Raw genomic sequence first — 18,765 nt, forward strand, 5'->3', positions numbered from 1 at the left:
TCGGTTACTGCAAAACATTTTGGAATTACATTTAGGTTTTCAAGGCGACGTTGTCAAATTCCTTTGCAACACCAGAGGTCGCTGTTGTTCATTGTCCGGATTTGATTAGATCTCGTTGCGTCACATGATCACTCTCGCGAGAGGAGAATGCATCGCACTAGCTAAGACGTCCAGGTGGGAATCGGCTTTTAGCTCCTTTTGGGTATCCTGATGCTTTAAAATTTGATTACACTATTGCTGCGTTTTCTTTCAGGCATGCCGGAGAAAGATCCGTGTCAAAAACAGGCATGTGCTATTCAAAAGTGTCTGCAAGGTACATTAAATGTAGATGAAAATGCTGCTAGACAGCGGGCGAACCCCACAGTCACATAACTCCGTTCCACTCCTGCAGCCAACAACTACTCGGAGAGTTTGTGTGAGAATGTGATCCGAGAGATGCGGCGGTGCTGTGAAGCTCAGGCCGGGAAATCCATCTGCTGCTCCGGGTTTAGGGAGTCCAAACCAACGGGGAACAAGAGCAACGCATAAAAACATCTCAATCAAATGTCAGTGTGTTTGGCATTTACCGTTGGAATGTATTCATTATTACATGTATCATAATAATTATCATAAAAGTACACACTAAACTTAACACTGGACGTGTAAACGTGTAAAGCTTTAAGATAACACTCCTCCCTGGCAGTGTGATTAACTACAACCAGGTTATGTCCACCGCCCTCTGATCGTGTTAAAATGATCGAATCTTTGCATGCCAGTGAGCTGAAGATCACGTGAGACCATGGACGTAATTTTGGGGGGGGGGGGGGGGGGGGTCAGGGGGACATGTCCCCCCCACTTTTTCCAAAGTCAAGTTTTGACCCCTGCACTTTTTACCATCCAAAAACAATTTTACGCTATATTAAATTCACACTGGTTGAGCTCTAGGACCAAGTGGAAAACAACTGTTTGTGTTGAAGCCTGTTTCCCATTAGAGCATACTGTAAAGATACCCCCCCCCCCCCCCACACACACACACACCCGTGTCCCCCCCACTTCTAAAGTGAAAATTACGTCCATGCGTGAGACTGTTATAAATATGCTTGCTTACAGAAACAAATACATTAAAAGACTGATAGTAGACATCTTGACTGTGATTCTGGTGGCAGACCCAAACTAAACTCCTGATATTTATATTAAAGTGGTCCCAGCTCTCCTCGTGTTTATTCTGCTCAGAGCTCTGGGTTAATGTAAACGTGACGATTCACGATCACCAGGTAAAACATTTAACTGATCTATATTTTTGTCTATTTGTGTGTGTTTTCATGTCCCTGTTCAGGTCTGTAAAAATAGGTTTTTTTATCATCATGCTTGTGAGTAATGCACATATAGAACACACTGTAAGTATTTTCAGAAACATTTAATTTCTAAAAACAATCTCATGTGTGGCAATAATATGTTCCATATTACACCATCCTAACACCAACTTTCATCCTTCAGTCATTACTTCTTTAGAAGCTTCCTAAACAGATTGATAAAGAGAGCAATTATTCTATTATTATTACACATACTATTTTAAAACTGACCATTGCTAACAAAATACTAAAATTCATTGCAAAAGTCATCCATTAATAAATTATTGATCACGTCGAGGTTCCATCTTCACAGTGCAAACATTGAGATTACCAGTTTCAAACTCTTGAAATCATTTAGATTTATTCTAATTGAATGTGTCCAACAAAATGCTTACTGGCACTTATAAGAATGTCCATGTTGGGTGGATGAAGGGCTGAAAGCAAACGAAACAAGAGAAAATTTAACAATTCCAGAGATGAGCTGATTCTGGATTTAAGGGCCAACATGCAGATTTCTTTTTCAACCCTGACCTGCTGAGCTGATACTACTATTTTGGGCTGTTTATGTTTAATGAAAAATCAATCAGATTTTTGGTATTTGGATGATCACTGGTTAAGACGCCATACTGAATACTGGCTTGTTTGGATCTCCAGTCAGCTTTCAGGGTCAGCTCTAATTATTGTTTCTTGAGAAGCGTTTGCTAGTTTATATCTAAACATTTACTTGTGGTTTTTCCATCCAAAGAATAACAAAAAATAAAATGAAAAAAAAAAAAAAAAAAAAAGCTGAACACTATACCATCATCAAGACCTCTCAGCCTCTGTTCTTGGTCCAGTAAAGAAGGTAAGATGTCTCGCTGAGAAAACAGCCTCAGTCTGTGGATGTTTGACAAGGGGGAAAAGTCCAAGAAGATAGTTTTATTCGGTAGAGAAAAACAGTTTGCTTTTTTAAGTTTTACAGAAATGTTTAGATTAGCTGAAAAATAATTGTGTAAGATACTTGATATTTTATAGTACTTTCAGTTTAGCATACAATAATAAGTTAATAAATAAAAGAAAGTCAAAGCACAAATGTGGAGAAAAAGAAGTCACGTCTTGTAAAGAAACTACAAAAATAGTTGTGATGTAAATACTTTTATAATCTGTACAACAGACTAACATTCTGACTAATCTGCTGCTAACCAGGTTTAACTATATGCAATAATATGAGGATAAGGATGGATTGGTACACGATCAGACATTATGGTTTTTATGTAGGCTACACAAATGGTATCTATATAGTGGAAACGATATTTCGGTTGTTTAGAAATCTGAGTAACTACAGTAAAAATACGAAGAAAGAAATGAAGGAAATCTGTTCAGTTCACTTTTGTAACTCATGGTGTTGTGCCGGAAAAAGCCCCTCTGTTCGTATAGGCATTTGTGTCAAACAGACTTTGTTCGAAACCGAACTTTAACTCATACATCTTTACTTGTTTATTAACGGGGTGCGTTTGTGAAAAACTTGGTTTTTCTAGTAAGTTTAACATACGGTCGCAGGCACATACGAGTGCATTTTTTACCACAACACCTGCGTCATACGTGCCTTTTACGTCATGACGTTTAGGCGTGTAGCGGAAGCTTGCAGCAGCGAATCTTTCTAGAATTTTGTAGCAGCATTTGGCTAACTGTCGCTGAGACAGTCCAGCTCCTTCCCTTCTGATAAGACTACAGTCTAATGCGCCGTTGGTAGTTAACACATCTTTCGGAGACTTTGGAAAGCGTCAGAGTGTTGTTGAATTTGTTTTTCCGAGAGTTTTAATTGAAATTATCGAACTCTTAAAACAAGCTAGGTTCTGGTTTACAGGATGTCCAGGATAGATTACAGCGTGTGGGATCACATTGAGGTCTCGGACGATGAAGATGATACCCACCCAAACATTGACACACCCAGCCTCTTCAGATGGAGACACCAGGTACCTTTTTGATTTATAACGTGACTGAGTTTTGATTTTCTTTTAACTTCGGACTGGTACTTTGGTTAGCTGGCGTCCTAGACTCAGTTTGGTGTTGCAAACAACATTCTCCCTATGCTAATTCCTAGCAAACCTGTTTATGTAGCTGTAGTGAATTACTAAGCCTACAAAACTTGTAACAAAGTGTATTGTAAAAGTTTTGTACCTCCAGTTGTGATTGGCATCATCCCATTTCAGGCACGTGTGGATCGAATGGAAGAGTTCCAGAAAAAAGGAGAAGACATCAACAAGAGCCTGAAAGAATGTCGGCGCAAGCTGACTGAGACGCAAAAGAAACTGCAAGAGCTAAATGTGTCGGGTGAGGCCAAAGCAGAGCTGAGCAAAGTCCAGGCTGAGGAGAAGAAATTGAAAAAGGAGGAGAGAGATTGGGAGAGGAAGTTGGATGAATACAACAGAGAGGAGAAGAAGATGCCGTGGAACGTGGACACACTCAGCAGAGATGGTTTCAGCAAGGTGACTAGGATCAGGCAACAGCTTACTGCGAAATAGAAAGTATTGGTTTGCATCCACTGGTATCAATGTTGGCAGACCTGTCAATTTATAATCAATAGTTGTCTCAGCGGTTTGATGGCAATATTTTTTTCCCCCAATTTCATGTTTAAAATCAGTCTAGTTTGATGCTCAGCATGAATGTTGGTCATTTTTTTGTTGGGAGTAGCTTGTATACAATCTCCTGAAAATACAAACTAAAATCATCCTTTAATTGTAAATAAACATAATCAAGGTTTATATGAAGTGTGTTATTTTTGAATATTTAGAGCTTATATACAACATTCTAACATGCCGTTAACTTACAGAACGATGCAATAAAATGCATTTGAATGCAGTCGTCATCTATTAACGGTGTTTTGTTTGTCTTCATTAGAGCATTGTTAACGTCAAACCAGACCCTTCTGAAGAGACAGAAGAGGAGAAGGAGCAAAAACATAAAACTTTTGTGGAGAAGAACGAAAAGCAGCTCAAACATTTTGGTAAGCCCGCCTGACAACCATGATTAAAATGAGCAAATCAGTAGGACAGTAAAAATAGAGATGCTGATTTGTCGCTGTGGTAACCTCAGGCATGCTGCGACGCTGGGATGACAGCCAGAAGTACCTCTCTGACAATCCTCATCTTGTATGTGAAGAAACTGCCAACTACCTTGTCATCATGTGTATTGACCTTGAAGTTGAGGAGGTAAACAGCTTAAAAGAAATCTCGTGCTACTATTGTATGTCTTACATGGTCACTGTCTGATTAGAACATGAGCCTCTGTGCCTCTTCGTTTTGCAGAAACATGCTCTGATGGAACAGGTGGCTCATCAGACCATCGTTATGCAGTTCATTCTTGAGTTGGCCAAAAGCCTCAAACTGGACCCCCGTGGTTGCTTTCGCCAGTTTTTTGCAAAGATCAAGGTAATTATTACGTGTTTGGACTTTTGTATTACATACGTTTTTAAGGGGATACTTTTTTAAAAAGTAAAATTATATCTATTCTTGTTTGTTTTGATGAAGTTTCTGAAAACACTCCATGTTGGAAGTGCTTTCATGTTACTTTTCTTGTATGTTTATTCACCCAGACAGCAGACCAGCAGTACCAGGATGCTTTCAACGATGAGCTGGAGTCATTCAAGGAGCGAGTCCGTGGAAGAGCCAAGATCCGCATCGAAAAGGCCATTAAAGAGTATGAAGAAGAAGAACGACAGAAACGCATGGGTCCTGGGGGACTAGACCCCGCGGAGGTGTACGAGTCCCTTCCACCTGTAAGTGAATGTGTTAACCATATTTCTGATGTCGCTGTTTTACCTGCGTTGTAATACAGAGTGTTTTTAATTATATGAGATGCAGAAATGATTTGATGGGAAGGACATTCAGATAGAATAGAGTTTATTAATTCCACAGTGGGGAAATGAACGTACTACAGCAACACATCCACTTAGAGAACAGGAAGTAGAAAAGTAATAAGATTACAGGTAAACACACAGAGGCAGTAAGCTAACCTTCAACCACTAAAAACAACAAATGAAAAGAAACTTGGGTTTCCAGAACGTTGCAGCATAGGGGACACACACATGCTAATGTGAATCAGGTATTGCACAAGTATTGAACACACACTGAATATTGCATTGGTGTTATTGTGTACCAGGATCATGCCAGTATCAGTTAAACTGAGGAGCTACACGCTCTTACTGCAGAGGGGGTGAACATGCTGTAAAGACTCTGACACTAGTCAGTGACTTGATGCAATTTGCAGGGTTCCTTATATAGGAAACTTTTTACTGATTGGTTTAATGAACTGACCTGTATTGGAATGTTTACAATGTGAAATGCCTTGAGACAATTCTTGTCATGATTTGGCGCTTTGTAAATAAACTTGAATTGGTCCTGAGGAAGGGTGGTGGTGTTGAGTGGTGTGACATTTGGAGGTGGGGGAGAGTGGCTGACTGAGTGACAAATGACATATTTCTGATGTCACTGTTTTACCTGTGTTGTAATAAAGTGTGTTTAATTGTAGGAGATGCAGAAATGTTTTGATGAGAAGGACATCCAGATGCTACAGGATGTTATTAGCAAAATGGACCCGACGGTAGGTTATTCTTATGTTGTTGATTAGGTTTGTTATATATTGACATTATTTGACTGAAATTGCAATTTATTGTGATTCTTTCTCACAATTTAGGAGGCAAAGCTTCACATGAAGAGATGCATTGACTCAGGACTCTGGGTCCCAAATGCTAAAGAAGCTGCTGGGGTTGAGAAAGAGGAAGAAGCCACTTATGAAGAGGTGAAACAGGAGCAGGGAGAAGATAAGACAGAGTGACAAGGAAACCCTTCTGGCTTACCCACTGTATGGTTAACAGCTTTTTATGTATGATTAGTTAGCTAATGGGTGAAATAACTTTCCTACACTGTTTAGTAAGATCGAAGGGAATGATGTTGACAGCAGGTTTTCAGTTGCCTCAGTGGCCCCTGAATCTGCTGCTTGTGTGTTTTGAACATCTCTGAACATCATGTATTTGTGTGAGTTTGTGTAGGTGTGTACGAACACACATCTATCTGACTGCTTTTTGTCTTCTCAGATCTGGCTTCTCATCTTTTTTTGTTTGTTTATTTTTGAAAATTCTAAATTTTTGTTGAGTTCTAGAGATTGCTAAATGTTTATTTTCTTTTTCTTTCTCTTATGTCACATTTTTACAGTCAATGTTTGGGGCACACACTTTTCTGATAATTAGACCACATCACCACCAAGATCTAAACACATTAATAAGTACTTTTACTGGTGAGTGAAAATGATTCATGCAGACTCTGTGACTAATCTGATGAGTAGGTGGTGGTTTAGACCTTTAGCGCCCCACATGATGCTCGGTATTATTCACAGAGAGCCCTCAGGGCCCAACAGTCTTTTTAAAATTCTACTTAATATGGCCTAAACTGAAATGTAATATTCTCAGTGTTTAGTCGTTTCCAGAATAAATAGAAAGCTGAAAACAGCCCAGCACTGTGCTCTGTTGTGATGGTTGGAGTTCACATTTGCATGTAGAAGCTGACAGTCGTGTGTAATGGTTAGGACACACAGCCTTTACGTTTGACTTTATTGTAAATGATTGAATAAAAACTGCTCATTGTAGATAAGGCAGTTGTTGTTTTCTTTGACTTGAGGCAGGGTTTGTTTTTCACATGTTCAAAGAACACCACCCACATGTACATCCAACCTTCTAAATAACATTTCCTTAGAATTTGACGAAATAATAACTGAAGCGATATTTCTGTGGTGTGGGGCCTCACAGGTGGCCAGTTCTTTAAACACGCAGTAAAAGAAAAGACATAAAAATTGTGACATCTACGATGAACAGATAACACACGTCTTCACTTGTTTGGCTTTCGTTGATATTTGAGTCACTTGCTACCTGGAGCACATGCACACCATTCAAACTTCCATTCAGAGCAGTGACATCAGCCACTTGTCCTGCCACCCAAATACTTCAGTATTCAGTTGTTGCTGAATTTGAATTACCACAGTGGAATGACCATTTTTGTTATAAGCAAGTGATGTGGCAACATTACTGATCAAAGACAGGTGACTGCCCTGGGCCACACACACTTTAGAGCCCTGCAAATAAACATTTAACAAAGATGCTTGTTTTTTTCCCCCTCCAAAATTAATGACGTCATCTGAAATGTCAGCATACTGCCTTATGTTCCAATGTCTCCTCTTGCCCAGCTACACGACTATTGCATGATCGCAGCGATGGAAGCAGGGCTGGATCATCATTGCAGGGGCCCCTGGGCACAATGTGCTTAGCGCCCTCCCTCACCCCACCCCCACCCCAGAAAGTACCTGTAGAGACATTGGATCACACACAAAGTTTACAGGTGCTGGCCAGTAAATTAGAATATCATCAAAAGGTTGAAAATATTTCAGTAATTCCATTCAAAACGTGAAACTTGTACATTATATTCATGCAATGCACACAGACCAATGTATTTCCAATGTTCATTACATTTAAATTTGATATTCATAAGTGACAACTAATGAAAACTCCAAATTTGGTATCTCAAAAAATTAGAATATTCTGAAAAGGCTGAATATAGAAGACACCTGCTGCCACTCTAATCAGCTGATTTACTCAAAACACCTGCAAAGGCCTTTAAAAGGTCCCTCAGTCTTGTTTTGAAGGCACCACAATCATGGGGAAGACTTCTGACTTAACAGCTGTCCAAAAGACAATCATTGACACCTTGCACAAGGAGGGCAAGACACAAAAGGTGATTGCTAAAGAAGCTGGCTGTTCGCAGAGCTCTGTGTCCAAGCACATTAACAGACAGGCGAAGGGACGGAAAAAATGTGGTAGAAAAAAGTGTACAAGCTCTAGGGATAACCGCACCCTGCAGAGAATTGTGACGACAAACCCATTCAAAAATGTGGGGGAGATCCACAAAGAGTGGACTGCAGCTGGAGTCAGCACTTCAAGAACCACCACGAGGAGACTCATGAAAGACATGGGATTCAGGTGTCGCATTCCGTGTGTCAAGCCACTCTTGAACATGAAACAGCGCAAGAAGCGTCTCGCCTGGGCCAAGGACAAAAAGGACTGGACTGATGCTGAGTGGTCCAAAGTTATGTTTTCTGATGAAAGCAAGTTCTGCATTTCCTTTGGAAATCAAGGACCCAGAGTCTGGAGGAAGAGCGGAGAAGCACAGAATCCACGTTGCATGAGGTCCAGTGTAAAGTTTCCACCGTCAGTGATGGTGTGGGGTGCCATGTCATCTGCCGGTGTTGGCCCACTCTGTTTCCTGAGGTCCAGGGTCAATGCAGCCGTCTACCAGGAAGTTTTAGAGCACTTCATGCTTCCTGCTGCTGACCAACTTTATGGGGATGCAGACTTCACCTTTCAACAGGACTTGGCACCTGCACACAGTGCCAAAACCACCAGCACCTGGTTCAAGGACCATGGTATCCCTGTCCTTGATTGGCCAGCAAACTCGCCTGACCTTAACCCCATAGAAAATCTATGGGGTATTGTGAAGCGGAGGATGCAATACGCTAGACCCAACAATGCAGAGGAGCTGAAGACGACTATCAGAGCAACCTGGGCTCTCATAACACCTGAGCAGTGCCACAGACTGATCGAGTCCATGCCACGCCGCATTACTGCAGTTATTGAGGCAAAAGGAGCCCCGACTAAGTATTGAGTGCTATACATGCACATTCTTTTCATGTTCATTCTTTTCAGTTGGCCAACATTAGAGAAACAAACATTTTTTCATTGGCCTTTAGAATATTCTAATTTTCTGAGATACCAGATTTGATGTTTTCATTGGTTGTCACCTATAAATATCAAAATTAAACGTAATAAACATCGGAAATACATTGGTCTGTGTGCATTGCATGAATATAATGTACAAGTTTCACGTTTTGAATGGAATTACTGAAATATTTTCAACCTTTTGATGATATTCTAATTTACTGGCCAGCACCTGTATGTGTAGCAGAAGCGGTCGGGCCACGGCAGGTGAAATGTTCCTAGCCTACTTGAGGTGAAATTGTTTAATTGTAACAATATGTTACTGGACATGCTGGTCTGGTTGGTTAGACCAGTGTATGAAGTGGAAAACACACACAAACGCTCACACACCAATTAAAATAATGCTGATAGCGTGACCTAGAAGACAGGTGATGGTTTATGTATTTAAATGATGATCAGGCTGCTGTAAAATGTAATCTCCATCCACCTCCGGACAGAATTATCCTCTATTCTGATGGCGCGGTACCCTTATGAACGGTGAGAGGTACATATAAGAAGTGCAGCCAGGTAGAGTTAGAAAAATCCGCAGGGCCACAAACACATTAGGGAAGATGGACTGTAGACTATTTTTTAGCCCGAAAACGATCATGGTTCTATTTATATTACATTTTTCTTGTGGAGTTTGCTGGGATTATTTAGAGCTGAGAGGCGCAGATCTCTGATGTTCATGCGCTCCAGACAGATGCGTCCTGAGAACGGCTACAGTAACATTCTCAAAGTGTCGCCACCTCAAAAACAAATTTAACACACGATCGTTTATGTTGGCTCATATCCTTTTATGTTTTGTTTTATGTTTATCCGTCTTTTATTTTGCCTGATGTGTTTTACTGCTGCAGAGCGGAGCGCATAACCTGTTTCGTCCTCCGGTGACGTCACCTCACCGGTGCGACCGGCACGCAATGCGCACTCCGCTATATTTGCGGTCGGTAGATCTTTTTAACTGCAGTTCAAAGGTAACTCATAAGGTGAATATATAAGAAGCCAGGTAGCAGTTTTTCTTTAGGATTGAGAGGAGATGCAAGATAATAAACAGGACAGAAAAATAGTCAAATAAAAACAAGTTCATTTTTATACCTGGTGGTTGCAACAAACAGACACCATTGAAGGTAATCAGAAATGAGGAACAGAAAATGGGGGGGGGGGGGGGGGGGAAGCTGAAGCAGGCAGTAAAGATGCAAAAACTACCATTGTTAAAAGAAATGTGTTAACTTAGAAAATGTGGGCTCGAGTTTAATTACTTGTCAACATTTTTCTCCAACATTAGGACTGCTGCACAAAAACTAAAAAAGACTGCTGCTTGCGTGGGCCCCCTTGTGGCTGTGGGCCCCTAGGCCTGTGCCCAGGTTGCCCATATTATAATCCGGACTTGGTTATAGGGGATAGCTGCCCTGCAGAACCCTGAAAACATGGAGCAAAATCTGAAATCTTACTTCAAAATATTTGTTTTCAACATTTGTAAATCAGTTTAATAATTTTAACTTTGCATTATTTACGGTCTCTAAAAAGTACTTGTTAGTTTTCTAACATGCCCCGTATAGCTCACGCTTCTTCTATAAGTTTGTTAGTTTCTAACCCTAATCCAACAACAACAACAACAACAATAATAATAATGATAATAATATCAATAATAATAATAATAATAATAGTAATAATAATAATAACAACAATAATAATAATGATGATGATGATTATAATAATACTACTACTACTACTACTACTACTAATAATGATGATGATTATATTGACGATAATAATAATAATAATAATAATAATAATAATAGTAATAATAATAATAACAACAATAATAATAATGATGATGATTATTATAATACTACTACTACTACTACTACTACTAATAATAATAATGATGATGATTATATTGACGATAATAATAATAATAATAATAATAATAATAATAATAATAATAATAGTTCTTTATTTGTGCATTTCACACATCATCCCAGTAATGAAGGTCCGACTATGAAATAATCTGGCCCTGTGTCATTACAGAGTAATTATATAATTTATCCTCATTTATTTGTATTTTATTTTGAAGTGAGGCGCACGCGCCCGCCCCCGCAGGTCAGAGGAGGGCGTGGCCTTGTTAGTTTCGGGAAGCAGCGTTTTTAGTCGCAGCTCTGTTGGTCAGAAGAACCCACCAGAGTAGGTGGAGAAGGGGAAGTCCGTGCTGTAAATAATGATGGTCGAGCCTCTTCTCACTTCTCTGAGTTTGTAAAGGAAAGCCTTCAAACTCGTCGTTCGGGGTAAGACTCGCGCTCCGCGGCCGCTCCTTCCGTCCTTCTCATGTTTATAAAACGTGTATTTCCTTGTTGTGACCCAGGCTCTCCCCGTGCGTTATACATGCGTACTGAATAAAAGAACAGGCTTTGTGTTGCGCTCTTGAAACTAAAGCTAAAGGTAAACAAGCTTGCTAAGTTTTAATCCCCGGAAGGGCTTCAGACAACCTGATCCTGTAGTCTGACGTCACGTGTGTTTAAGACATTTACGCGTATATTTTGATTTTGTCATTTAGATTTAAAATGTTTTTTTTAAATCGGAATGTATGACATCCCCGAAGAGAGCGCGCTTCCTTCCTGAACGTGCGCTTCCTGAGTCCGACTCTGCGTGACTCCTCAGGGTTTCCCAACACCTGATCTGATTCCTCTGTCTGCCAAACAGCGATCTCATCCATCATGTCTGGAAAGGGGTGGTCCAGGTTTTTCAGGACGGGGACCTTTCCAGCTTCAAACGGGCCCACCCAGTCCCAGGGCATCCATGTTTACCTGTTCTCCTCTGAAGACGGGGAGAAGTACTTGTCTCACACCAGTGGGGATGTCACCGCTGAAGAGCTGTGCATCTTATCTGCTAAAGCTGTGGGTGAGGGCGACTCCCCCTGGCATCAGCTGAGGTTGTCTTGGTGGAAGCGTGTGTGTAACTCCAGTGTTTCTCCCACAGGGATAACACCCCTCTGCCATGTGCTGTTTGCGCTGTATAACCCACAGACCCAGTGTTGGTACAGTCCAAACCAGGTTTTCACTCCAGAGGAGAACTCCAGTCTAGTCCTTCACTACTGTATGAGGTTTGTGTTTGCCCAACTCGGTATGGGGGGACGTCTGGAACAGGGAGTCAGCTGTTTGTCTCCTGCTTAGGTTTTACTTTCGGAACTGGCATGGACTAAATGAGAAGGAGCCTTCTGTGTTCAGATATGCTCTCAAGTCTGGAGCAGATGAGGCTGGATCCCCTCTGCTTGATGTCAAGTCCTTGGAGTATTTATTTGCTCAGGTTGGTGTTTGACATGATGTGTTATGTTCTAGACTGTCAGCAACAGCGTAGTGGTGTGACCTCTCCGCATCTTGTGCCTTGAAACCAGTCTAAACACGAGTTTGTGAATGAAGTGGTGCAAATGGAAGACATCGAGTCTGAGGAGGAGCTGAGTCGGTTCAAAAACGAGAGCTTGGGAATGGCTGTTCTTCACCTCTCACACCATGCGATACAAAACAAATCCACGTTACAAGAAGTGGCCGGAAAAATCAGGTCTTTGTTCACACTTTTCCCCCCAGTTTGTCTTTATGGAAAATGTATATTTGAAAAACAAAAAGGCAAAATTATATCTGTTTCAAATGGTTTTTGTTATTGTTCCGTTGTTGTTTTCTCTCTCCTTCCGTGGATGTCCCTTCCCAGCTTCCTAAACTGCATTCCAAGATCTTTTGCCAAACACTTATCCAGAGACAACTTTCTGACTAAAATCAGGATCCGTCGGGTGTTTTCTGAGTTTGTGAGGACTTTTCAGCAGCACACTGTGGACAGGGGTCAACTGGGTCCACAGGAGATCATGTACAAGTACATCTCTACCCTTGAAAACTTGGCTCCGCGTTTTGGCACAGAGACTTTTCCTGTAACTCGCCTGGAGCTCAGGGAGGATGGGGATGGGGGCAGCTCCTACTCCAACGCGAGCCACGGTGAGGAGGCCTCGAAACATAGCGACGCGCGTCCTGCCACGTGTGAAGTAATGGTGTCTGGCACTAAAGGGATTCAGTGGAGGAAGATTCACATTCAGAAGGTCAGTCAAAGCACTGCTTTACCTTCTGATTCTGGCTGACTTCATCTCCCGTGGTGCAGACGTCTCATTCGCTCATCCTCTCTATTTAGGCTCAGTCGAATCCTTACTTCAGGAACAATTACCTGAACTACGCAAAGAAATCCAAGCATCAGTCCAGCCAACCGAACGAGAATGCTACTGATGATTGGACCCGCTTCTGTGATTTCCCTGAAATAACTCACATAGCCATTACCGATGCTAATGTGTGCATTAGCACTCAGGACAATCACTGCATGGTGAGAGCACTTGTTTATCTTCCGGCGTACAAGCTGAGATGCGTTGATTTAATTGGCAAACATGGTTTTGACGCATCGGTCGCATTGATAGAGTGTATTTTAGTCCCTCAGCGGACCATGTTAGACAGGCTTTTAGAAGTTTGACTTCACTGCAGGCTTTATATGTGTGATTTTATGAATTTTTATTTCAGTGTGTGCCTAAGAGCTTTGGGTTTTGTTTGTGCTGAAGGCGCTTCTGTTAAATGTTAAATGTATGTGCAAGCAGGTGGGCACTCAGATCGTAAGCTTGTGGCGTTTTATGCTTTATGTAGGAGGTGCAGATGAACTCCAACCAGGAGGCTCGCTCCCTTATCTCCCTTCTGGACGGATACTACCGACTGACTGCCGACGCCCACCACTACCTTTGTCGTGAAGTGGCGCCCCCCAGGGTCGTGCTGAGTGAGGCGAATCTGCTTCACGGACCTATGCAGTGAGTTTTCTGCCCTTAGTCGGGCACATTCAGACACAAACAGCCCGCAAACGTGCGGTTACATCATCACCCTGGTGTGCTTGCAGTGATGACTTTGTGCTGCACAAGCTGAAAAAGGAGGCAGCAGAGGAGGGAACGTTCCTCGTTCGATGGAGTGCCCTCGACTACCACCGCGTCATCCTCGCTGTGCTAAACAAAAACGAAGTAAGTCGACACCCACACGCTCCTCTCTGGGAATTATTGCAGCGGTTGGAGCTCTTCGCTAAATTTAAACCTGTTTATGCGTAGAACGGCTCTGCACCAAACCACAAGCAGTTTCGTATCCAGCAAAAGGGCTCGGTCTTCTCTATGGACGGCTGGGACCAAGAGTTCCCCAGCGTCAAGGAGCTCACAGATTGCCTCAAAACCTTTGTGCTTAAGTCTGGGCCCGACAGCTTCTCTGTCAGAAAGTGCTGTTTGCCAAAGCAAGGAGGTTCGTGCTGTTGTCTGGGACAGGTTCGGTGTTGTGTCGCATCAGGTCACCTCTGCTCAGGGAGGTCTGGAAATGTTGAATTTACTTAACCAAGTGATGTCCTCTGGTTCCACCAAATCTAGCTGTTTAAATGTAAATATACAGTGGGGATGGGCGATATGGCCTAAAATTAATATCACGATATATTGAGGATTTCACCCCAATAGCGATAAATGGAAGATAACTACAGGTATGCGCGGAAACGAAAGTTGTCCACTAGATGGGGCTGTCACATGTATTACTTGAGTCATGTGACTAAAGGTGGTACAGCTTCTTAAAGGGACGTGAACGTTACCAACCTACACGCATCTTTCCATTTTTTTTATTATCAGATTTATTGACGTGGGAAAAATGATCCCGATGAGAGTCAGAAATTTCGATAACCCTAAATTTTGGATTCATTGCCCAGCCGTACTACACATACATCACACTTTACGTTTAAGCAACGAGGTCCAGTTGAACCAGTTGACATCATTTGTTTCGTGAATTCAACACTTTTTTTTTATAGTGTAACTGACGTGTTTTTTGCTTACGTTTAGAAATATCCAACCTCCTGGTGAAGAGACAGGGTAACGAACACCGCACCCACTCACGCTTGCCCCTGGACCTCACGCAGCTACGCTTCCACCAGATCAAAGACAAAATGATCATCCCGGTGATTACGTCCACTGGCTCTGTTTGAATTGTTACGAGCTTGCTGCTTTCTGCTCTGTGATTGATTGGGTGTGTGTTCATAATCAGAAAGAGCACTTGGGGCGTGGCACCAGGACTAACATTTACTTGGGTCACTTGCTGGTGTCGGAGGACGACGACGATGATATCGAGTTCAATAACAACATGGAAAGGCGTAAAGGCATCCACGTGGTTCTGAAGATTCTGGAGGAAAGCCATAAAGACATTGCTCTGGTTAGCTGTGTTCTTCTTCTTTCTTTACTGCAACGCAGCAACAGCCTGTGTTTGATTTACAGTCTTTCGTTACTCTTTTCTCTGTCTAAGGCATTTTTCGAAACGGCGAGTCTCATGAGCCAGGTATCCCACAGTCACCTGGTGTTTGTGCACGGTGTGTCTGTCAAAGGATCCGAAAGTGAGTGCAACAGCCAACCGCACACGCTCAATTCTTCTTTTAGTGACTTCCTCATTTGCTGCTTCCTTATCACGCATAAGTTCAGCGTCCGTAGTCAAATCTGTGATTCAAATGACAAGCGGACCACGACGCAAATGCAAATCTGTTCTGAGCCGGTTCTATTTTAAAAATTCAAACGTCTGTTTACAAGTTTTATGGCCTAATTAAAAGGTGAGCCTGTCAGACGTGTTCCTGTTTTCACAGACATCATGGTGGAGGAGTATGTGGAGGATGGGCCTCTAGATGTCTTCCTTCGTAAAGAAAGGACATTCATAAATGCTCAGTGGAAGTTTGTCGTTGCCATACAACTCGCCAGTGCCCTCAGTTATCTTGTGAGTGTTCTAAACTGTGGATCTTTCACCAAGTTTTCAGCCTCAGCAGCTGCGCTTTGGCAGGAAATTGCACTTTTTTTTTTTACGGAACCAAGTTAAAGATAAAAACTGCTTGTGTGTGTTTTTTTTTCTTTTATGCAATATTAAGATTAGAGATCATTCAGATCATTTTTTTTCCAACCAGTGGCATTTAAAACACATTTCCATCTTTGTGTAAATTGGCTTTATTAGTCAAAAATAAGAGTAAAAAGAAATCTAAGGCTAAGCCCTTAAAAACTGCTCTTTATGGGTTTGGTTGTACATTGCCCATAGTTCACGTATCAGGCAGCAACAGTCTGGTGTTGTGCAACAACGTCTCCCCTCTGCATCTCTGAGTCCACTTTTGTGTCATTTGTATCATTCCAGGAGGCAAAGCGCCTGGTTCACGGGAACGTCTGTGCCAAGAACATTCTGGTGGCCCGGTCAGGGCTGAAACCCAACACTTCACCCTTTGTCAAGCTGAGTGATCCAGGAATTGCCTTGAATGTCCTCTCTAGAGAAGGTACACACACACAGATCAGAGTAAATAAAGTCTCAGCTGACTTGACTGCTCAGAAAGAAGCGTAATCAGCTTGAGATGATCTGTGCTTTGAAGTTTATTTCAGCCCTACTAGAGTTGGGAAACAGGAAGGTTTTACTACACCACTTCCTGTGACCTATTTCCTGTTGTCGGGCAGTTTTACTCCTCAATATCAAGTTTGGGGCTGCACGGTGGTGCAGTTGGTAGCGCTGTTGCAGGTTTGAATCCCAGCTGTGGCTTTACTGCGTGGGGCCGCAGACCAAACGTGGTTGCCCTTCACAAGACTTTTGTTGGAAAGCCCAGAGTCGTCGTCATGAAGGTCCTCTCACTTTGCAGAGCGTTTGGATCGAATTCCGTGGATCGCTCCAGAGTGCGTTGATAGCGATGCGCCTATTGGGAACGCCGCTGACCAGTGGAGCTTTGGTGTCACGCTGCTTGAAATCTGCAACAATGGCGATCTGCCCATGAGCAGCTGCACGTTGTCTGAGGTTCGCTCATGCATCAGCTTTAAGCTGCGTTGTTCATTCCGCAGCCAAAAGCTTTTCTAAGATGGCTACCGTTGTCACCCCAACAGAAAGAGTGTTTCTATCAGCAAAAGGGTCGGCTCGCTGAGCCTTCCTCCCAGGAGCTGGCCAAGTTCATCAGCATGTGTTTGACATACGAGCCTGATGCACGACCCTCATTTCGCACCATCCTCCGAGATCTCACAGAAATCATGATGAAAAGTCAGTTTTACACGCCTTTCTCGTGGATTTTTTTAAACTCGTGTTTTAGTGCTGGTGTTTGACAGACGTGACACTTCTCACACAGATCCCGATATATCCCCCAGTGGAACCCTCGCACCGGCAGACCCCACCATGTTCCAGAAACGCTACCTGAAAAAGATGCGGGATTTGGGAGAGGTGAGATGAAGCGGCGCTTGTGTGCCTCTCTCCTCCCGTGTGTTTTGAGAGTTATCCCTCGGAGTGTTCTGTCTGCAGGGACACTTTGGGAAGGTGACGCTCTACATGTATGACCCATCCAACGACGGGACCGGAGAGCTTGTGGCGGTGAAAGCCTTGAAGCAGGAGAACAGTGATGTCCCTGATGTCTGGAAGAAAGAGATAGAAATCCTAAAATCCCTCTACCACAGTAACATCGTCAGGTACAAGGGCTGCTGCACTGAGCCAGGTGGGTTCTCAGAGGTCGCCTGTGTCTGCTCTAACTCGTGTTTACTGGCATCGTACATTGAATTAATCATTCATTAGGATTTTATCCCTTTTGCTTCTCTGCGATTCTCATTGAGTGCCACCACTTTGAGTCTGCTGAGCTCCGGTTTCAGCAACGGGTCATCATTTTTAAAATAACGAAACAGCAAGATGAAACACGGCTACATTTTGCCCCGACAGGGAGACTGGAAGTACAGCTGATCATGGAGTACCTTCCCCTGGGGAGTCTGCGAGAGTTTCTTCCTAAAAATAAAATCGGTGTGCCCCAGTGCCTCATGTTTGCTCAGCAGATCTGTCAGGTGAGTTCAGGTGGTTGTTGGACGGTGCTTGAGCTCGCAGCTGTAGTTCTGTAGGAACGCTCTTATGGATTTGCAGAAAAAACCAAACTAGTTCATTGCAGATTTGTGACATTATTCAGGAGAAGTTGTGGCTTTCAATTCATTTTAGCACAGCATGAGATTATCCACAAACAAGCCAACACATTAACATTAAAGCCTCTGGTGTATTTTGTTCATACAGTCTGAGTTAAACAGCTGTAATGTCGTGGTACAGATGTTTCCCAGGAATCCAGAAGATGTTAGAGTTTAAAACCTCTCACTGAGGCTGTAGCTACGCAGCGTGAGTTACGAGAGTGAGAGTGTGACTGCGGTCGAGATTCTGGCACGATTAAAGCGACTCTTCTAACTTGATCTGCCGGTTCATCTCCACCTTAATGTTTTATGGGATGTTTTGCGGGAGCTGCAAAAGGCAGACGAACTCCCCGCCTGGCTGTGCGGGTTTATAATTACTAATCCAGTAAGAACATAAACCACATGAATGTTCAAGCAGGTTGCAACATTTCTGTTTTGTTTTGGATTCTAGCTATGCACATATCTGAAGGTGTGGTTAACTGAAAAAAACATGTTTAATGATTATCTCTGATTATAATCAGGCACTCTTGAGTTTTTCATGCAGGCTGAACATGAAAATAAGTCTCCTACATCCACCTCCTGCATTAGCTTCTGATAGAAAATAGAAGGTGAATGTCTAGGATGTGAAAAGCCTGACAGATTGACGTCGCGCTGTCACTGAACGTGCAGGAACTCACCCATCTAGA

The 18,765-nt window shown here is 42.6% G+C and overlaps 3 protein-coding genes across 6 annotated transcripts in view; all 3 read left to right on the forward strand.

Annotated features, from left to right (window-relative positions):
* Window positions 1-119: 119 nt before the first annotated feature.
* Window positions 120-551, forward strand: cmc4 (C-x(9)-C motif containing 4 homolog (S. cerevisiae)). Its single transcript, XM_015948516.3, has 3 exons — window positions 120-174; window positions 254-313; window positions 392-551. The coding sequence occupies exons 2-3, from the start codon at window positions 256-258 to the stop codon at window positions 526-528; spliced, it is 195 nt and encodes a 64-aa protein (XP_015804002.1). The 5' UTR covers window positions 120-174; window positions 254-255; the 3' UTR covers window positions 529-551.
* cdc37 (cell division cycle 37 homolog (S. cerevisiae)) lies at window positions 408-6,958 on the forward strand. 3 transcript variants are annotated; one of them, XM_070551343.1, is made up of 10 exons: window positions 482-545; window positions 1,316-1,376; window positions 3,178-3,286; window positions 3,524-3,799; window positions 4,212-4,317; window positions 4,407-4,522; window positions 4,619-4,741; window positions 4,906-5,088; window positions 5,841-5,912; window positions 6,006-6,958. In XM_070551343.1, the coding sequence occupies exons 3-10, from the start codon at window positions 3,179-3,181 to the stop codon at window positions 6,144-6,146; spliced, it is 1,125 nt and encodes a 374-aa protein (XP_070407444.1). In that variant the 5' UTR covers window positions 482-545; window positions 1,316-1,376; window position 3,178; the 3' UTR covers window positions 6,147-6,958. The 3 variants fall into 3 exon arrangements, with proteins under 3 accessions (XP_054596099.1, XP_070407444.1, XP_015804001.3); XM_054740124.2 differs by lacking the exon at window positions 1,316-1,376 and having other exon boundaries at window positions 408-545; XM_015948515.3 differs by lacking the exons at window positions 482-545; window positions 1,316-1,376 and having other exon boundaries at window positions 2,936-3,286.
* A 4,267-nt stretch (window positions 6,959-11,225) lies between these two features.
* Window positions 11,226-18,765, forward strand: part of tyk2 (tyrosine kinase 2) — an 11,335-nt gene continuing 3,795 nt past the window's right edge. The window contains exons 1-20 of one of the 2 annotated variants that reach the window (XM_015948519.3): window positions 11,226-11,396; window positions 11,812-12,009; window positions 12,088-12,211; window positions 12,282-12,414; window positions 12,503-12,666; window positions 12,814-13,192; window positions 13,282-13,467; window positions 13,779-13,936; window positions 14,023-14,140; window positions 14,225-14,408; window positions 14,987-15,102; window positions 15,189-15,353; window positions 15,444-15,531; window positions 15,775-15,902; window positions 16,308-16,443; window positions 16,798-16,949; window positions 17,036-17,186; window positions 17,272-17,363; window positions 17,442-17,631; window positions 17,850-17,968. In XM_015948519.3, the coding sequence (XP_015804005.3) occupies window positions 11,826-12,009; window positions 12,088-12,211; window positions 12,282-12,414; window positions 12,503-12,666; window positions 12,814-13,192; window positions 13,282-13,467; window positions 13,779-13,936; window positions 14,023-14,140; window positions 14,225-14,408; window positions 14,987-15,102; window positions 15,189-15,353; window positions 15,444-15,531; window positions 15,775-15,902; window positions 16,308-16,443; window positions 16,798-16,949; window positions 17,036-17,186; window positions 17,272-17,363; window positions 17,442-17,631; window positions 17,850-17,968 (2,967 nt within the window). In that variant the 5' untranslated portion in view covers window positions 11,226-11,396; window positions 11,812-11,825. Of the gene's footprint in view, window positions 11,397-11,811; window positions 12,010-12,087; window positions 12,212-12,281; window positions 12,415-12,502; window positions 13,193-13,281; window positions 13,468-13,778; window positions 13,937-14,022; window positions 14,141-14,224; window positions 14,409-14,986; window positions 15,103-15,188; window positions 15,354-15,443; window positions 15,532-15,774; window positions 15,903-16,307; window positions 16,444-16,797; window positions 16,950-17,035; window positions 17,187-17,271; window positions 17,364-17,441; window positions 17,632-17,849; window positions 17,969-18,765 lie in introns of both variants that reach the window. The other variant, XM_015948518.3, reaches the window with a different exon arrangement.

This window comes from Nothobranchius furzeri, chromosome 5 (assembly GCF_043380555.1).
Source record: "Nothobranchius furzeri strain GRZ-AD chromosome 5, NfurGRZ-RIMD1, whole genome shotgun sequence".
Classification (NCBI taxonomy): domain Eukaryota; kingdom Metazoa; phylum Chordata; class Actinopteri; order Cyprinodontiformes; family Nothobranchiidae; genus Nothobranchius; species Nothobranchius furzeri.